General features: G+C 33.8%; 1 protein-coding gene across 13 annotated transcripts in view; it reads left to right on the top strand.

Moving 5' to 3' along the window:
* LOC106678097 (leucine-rich repeat flightless-interacting protein 2) overlaps positions 1-4555 on the top strand; it is a 189616-nt gene that overhangs the window by 140797 nt on the left and 44264 nt on the right. For all 13 annotated transcript variants that reach the window (XM_067045380.1, XM_067045381.1, XM_067045382.1 and 10 more), the window contains one exon: positions 3896-4025. In XM_067045380.1, coding sequence (XP_066901481.1) covers positions 3896-4025 — 130 coding nt within the window. The remainder of the gene's footprint in view (positions 1-3895; positions 4026-4555) is intronic.

The following is a 4555-nucleotide window of genomic DNA, read 5'->3' on the forward strand; positions in this document are numbered from 1 at the left end:
TACATTAGCTGGTCTCGTGGCCATCTTCTTTTCAGGCGCCTCGGAGGATTGTCAGGAATAGAAGAGGATGCATGATTAGAAACTAGGGGGTTTGAGTAGTTAGAGAGTTTATAATGGAAGGAGTGATATCTGGTTCGGGCTAGATCGGTTACGTAGGGAACATTAAAGTCTTTATGTATGATTTTATTTGTGACAAAGTAAGGAGCATTGATGATTAAAATAAATAGTTTAAATGATATTTGAGTTGTTTTGACCGTACCCGGGCCATGTTTCTTTAATATCAGTTCAACCTGTGACCATCTTTCAAAATTGGTAAAGTGTTTACATAAACAACATGAAAATTTTTTGCCATGATGTACGTATTAACTTAAATACATGATTAATGTACACGCTTCGTATACATGATATTCTTAAAACCTTTGAGTTCATTACGCTTTAATATTTACTCATTAAAAAAAAATTTTGACGATACGACATGCCACTAAACGGTAGATCAGTGCAAAACATGAGCCGTTTAGTAAATAATCAAAGTGACGATGGACCGTGACGAAGCTGTCAGAGATAAGTCACGAATATCGCCTCTGCAATTCGTCGAGCCTCCAGCGTCACGGAGGAATAATACAAGAACATTTCCGTATATTAGCTGCAGATTACAGTTGATGAACTCAATTTAAACAAATTCTAACAAAGAAATTTAGCAAGAACGCTTCTTTCTCTCCTAATGTGACTGCAGGCATGTACGGTTTCCATTGAAGAATGGTATCAAAAATAAAGGATTGAAATAAATCATATGATGTTTATAAAATATTTTTATTTCCATCATATGAAAGTGATGGATCCAAAAAGGAATTTTTGACCTCCCCCCTTTGCATATATTAAAATAAATCCTAACAAATCCCATCATATGGTACTTTCATTCATCGGTGTAAACCTTTAACATTGCCCCTTATAAACAGACAGTGGACTCTCGCTAAACCGAACCTCACTAATCCGGGCCATTCCATAATCCAAACCAACAATTAAAAAAATAATGAATATTTTATTTTGTGTATGTAGCACATATACACATACATTCAATGAAACCGTATTATCAACTTACGTGCTGTGGCTTAAATAATTTAGTTATAAATACCAACTCCTTTTAGAAGATGATTTGAGGTCCGAAACAAACAAAAAATAATTATTTTTTTTAGTCACGAAACGGCCTTGTAGACCAGGCGAATATAATTTCTTCCCAACTTTCCCCACACATTCCCCTCCTCTCCTTTCTTCCCATCTCTTCTTCATTCTTTCAGATTGCACTTTTCTTTCTTCCTCGCTCCATGCTCTCCCCTTCTCACCTCTTTGGCACCCACAAACCCTCTTTACCTTCCTTAATCTTTCCCTATATTCACCTCTATTGAGGCAGTCTCGACTTGAGATTCCTAATTTCCCCATTTCTTTCTTCATCTGCTTAATGTACCCCCCGCCCCTCTATATCCTCACATATTCTTAAAGATCTCTCTATCAATTCTGCTCGGGTTCTATTTTTGTTTTTAAATCGATTTGTTATTTAGTAAATGACCTATCTTTTCTCTTGAAGTTGTGTTCAGGAAAAATGCCTGAATAAACAAAACTTATTTATTTGTCCCGACCTCTTGACCTGAATATCATGCCCGAAAAACAAAACGAGAAACCTTAATCAATAGAAACATAAAAATAAACTCGGTAAATAATAAAAAAAATATATAACAATAAATTAAGTATATAGTAATTATGAGAGATAGTTGACCGTGGATGATGAATGAGGAGAAGATTGTTGGGGGTGCGGTCAATGAAAAACACAAATAAGTATGATTTTAATTGTTTCGGCTAGAGTTTTTAGCCTTCTTCAGGGCTAAAAACAAAACAAGATAACAACCACAGTAAGTATAGAAAAATAAAAAAATATAAAAAGAAAGTGTAAACAGAATAATTTTACACATACAATGAATAATTTTACAAAATAGAATTAATAAAATGAAGTGATGAGAGAAGCGGGAAATAAAATGTATACATAGGTAATTGAAAAAGTGGGTACAATAACATACTTAAGGAAATGAAATAAAAATAAAGTTATATAATGCAAAGAAGTATGAACATATTAGTTATTATTAATTTAAAATTTAAATATGAAAAGAAAATGAAAATTGAGAGGAAGAAAATATATGTAACAATAATAGATGATAAAGAGGCAAATTATAAGTATAGTGTACAAAACCTATAACGCGGGTAAGGAAAATGGATAAAAGTGGAGAAAATAAGGGGAAGGAGTAAAATAAAGAAAGGGGAAAGAAAACATAAAAAGAATAAAAACGAACCTGTTCGCTGAACGAACAGAAACGTTGGCACATTAAAATAAGTTAATCGTACTTATTTAAGTATATAGTAGTTGATACTAATAAAAGATACAATATGATATTGTATTGGTAAGAATTGTACAAAGTAAATTAAAAAAAAAATTTAAAACAGGCATTGCTCATGTAAATAAAGAAATAAGCGTAATGAGAGGTGCTAAACGAAATATAAGAGGCGAGTAACTGAAATTAGCATAATAAAATGTGTAACTAATGATTAGAAATAATGAAAAACAATTTAAATTAAAATAATAATGACTGTAAAATAAAACTTATTAGGAAATGATAAAGAAACGTTGGTTAACAATAAATAGTTTTCTTTTACTATTTTGATACCTTTATTGACCACCACCCGGGCTTTCTTTCTACAATATAAAATAAAAATATATTAATGAAACAATGGGCAAGAAAGAAGACGGAATATATCTTAAAATGGACTAAAGATACACAGTGACATAGATGAGAAAAAAAATAAGCTAAAATAAGTTTATCATCATCATAGTCATTCCCTCTTCTGCCGCTGTGCGGTGTGAGGATCCCCTTATAAATGTCCGGCACTAATGCCTCTCTCTTGAATCAGCTCTCTTCTCCTACTTCTATTCATTCCACGGATCCTGAATGCCTCCCTTACACTGTCTTCCCAAGAGATGCGAGGCCTTCCTCTAGGTCTTTTCCGTTCCTTGCGCTTCTATCTGGATCCATCCTAAGATGTCCAAACCACCTTAGTTTGTGTTCCTCCAGAATAGTCTCAGCCGGTATAACGTCGAGATTTGCCCGTGTGGTAGCGTTCCGTATCCTATCCCTCGGTGTCTTTTTTTTCTATCTTTTGCCGATACCTCATTTCTATGGCTTGTAACTGTCTCCTGTTTTTTAAAGTGATCTACGATTCTGAAGTGTAAGATAATATAGGAGGGAAGGTGATTTATGGACGGCTAGTTTGGTCTGCTTTGTCACCTCTCTTCTTCCCAGGAGACTCCTTCTGACCATACTGAACATCTGGCGCTCCAATTCTTTGGGCGCCTTCCTCGTCAATGTAATCACTTTCATTGAGATGGGCTCCTAGAAATTTAAAACTCTCGATCTGCTCTAATCTCTGTCCTCCAACCTTTAGTATCCTCATTATCCTTCAGGATTTCTTTCCAATTCTCACGCATTTAGTCTTCCCCGGATTAATCTTCATATTTATTTTGGATAATTTCTTTTTGAAGACATGTATGTTATATTGGAGGTCTCGGTCATTGGCTGATAGTAACACAGAATATAAATATATATATAAGAAAACGAAATATATACTAGCATGGATAAAAATACACAGTAATATAGATGAGTAAAATAATGATAATAATGCCCTTTCAGTGCCTGATCTATCATGATGACCTAGCAACTCAATACAGTTGAGCAACAACTCGCAATTAGTTTTTCGAGTTCCTCCTTACTTTAGCTTTTTATTTCTTTGTATTATTAATGTGTATATATTTACTATAAAGGTATATTAAATGTAATACTGATGCTGATTGCAGGCTGAGTCGCGGCTCGCTGCGAAGCGGCAGGCCCGGGCAGAGGCGAGGGAGATCCGGATGCGGGAGATCGAGCGGCAGCAGAAGGAGCAAGATGAAGCCAGGCAGGCTTCTACTCCCCTCTACGAGATAGGTAGGATAACAAGCATATAAAGTCATATAGTACAAAGTCATATATAGTATAAAGTCATAGTACAAAGTCATATATAGTACAAAGTCATATATTGTACAAAGTCATATATAGTACAAAGTCATATATAGTATAGTCATATAGTACAAAGCCGGTAAGAAAAAGAGCAGTTGTTTCAGCCCAATTTTTGATTACTTTAATGAAAACTATGTTTAATTACTAGACACACTGAGAGTGGTTTAGTTTATTTAAAAACAATTTTGATCCTTTTTTCTCAACTTTATTCTTTTCAAAACCTTCCAAGGTTTCGACCCTCAGATCATTTTCAAGGATACCTATAAACAGTTTTTTTATAATTATTCCTATAACAATTTCATTATTTCCTTCACTTACATACTGATTTCTTTGGCCCTACCTTTATTTTGTTGTCATTTTCTCTTTTAAAATTCTTAAAAATGCCGGCTAATTGCCTTTGTCCCATCTCTAAATGAATTAATCATTAAAATAATATCATAATAACATTATAAAATTTT

This window comes from Halyomorpha halys, unplaced genomic scaffold (genome assembly GCF_000696795.3).
Source record: "Halyomorpha halys isolate HHAL.00 unplaced genomic scaffold, Hhal_1.1 Scaffold123.1, whole genome shotgun sequence".
Classification (NCBI taxonomy): Eukaryota; Metazoa; Arthropoda; class Insecta; order Hemiptera; family Pentatomidae; genus Halyomorpha; species Halyomorpha halys.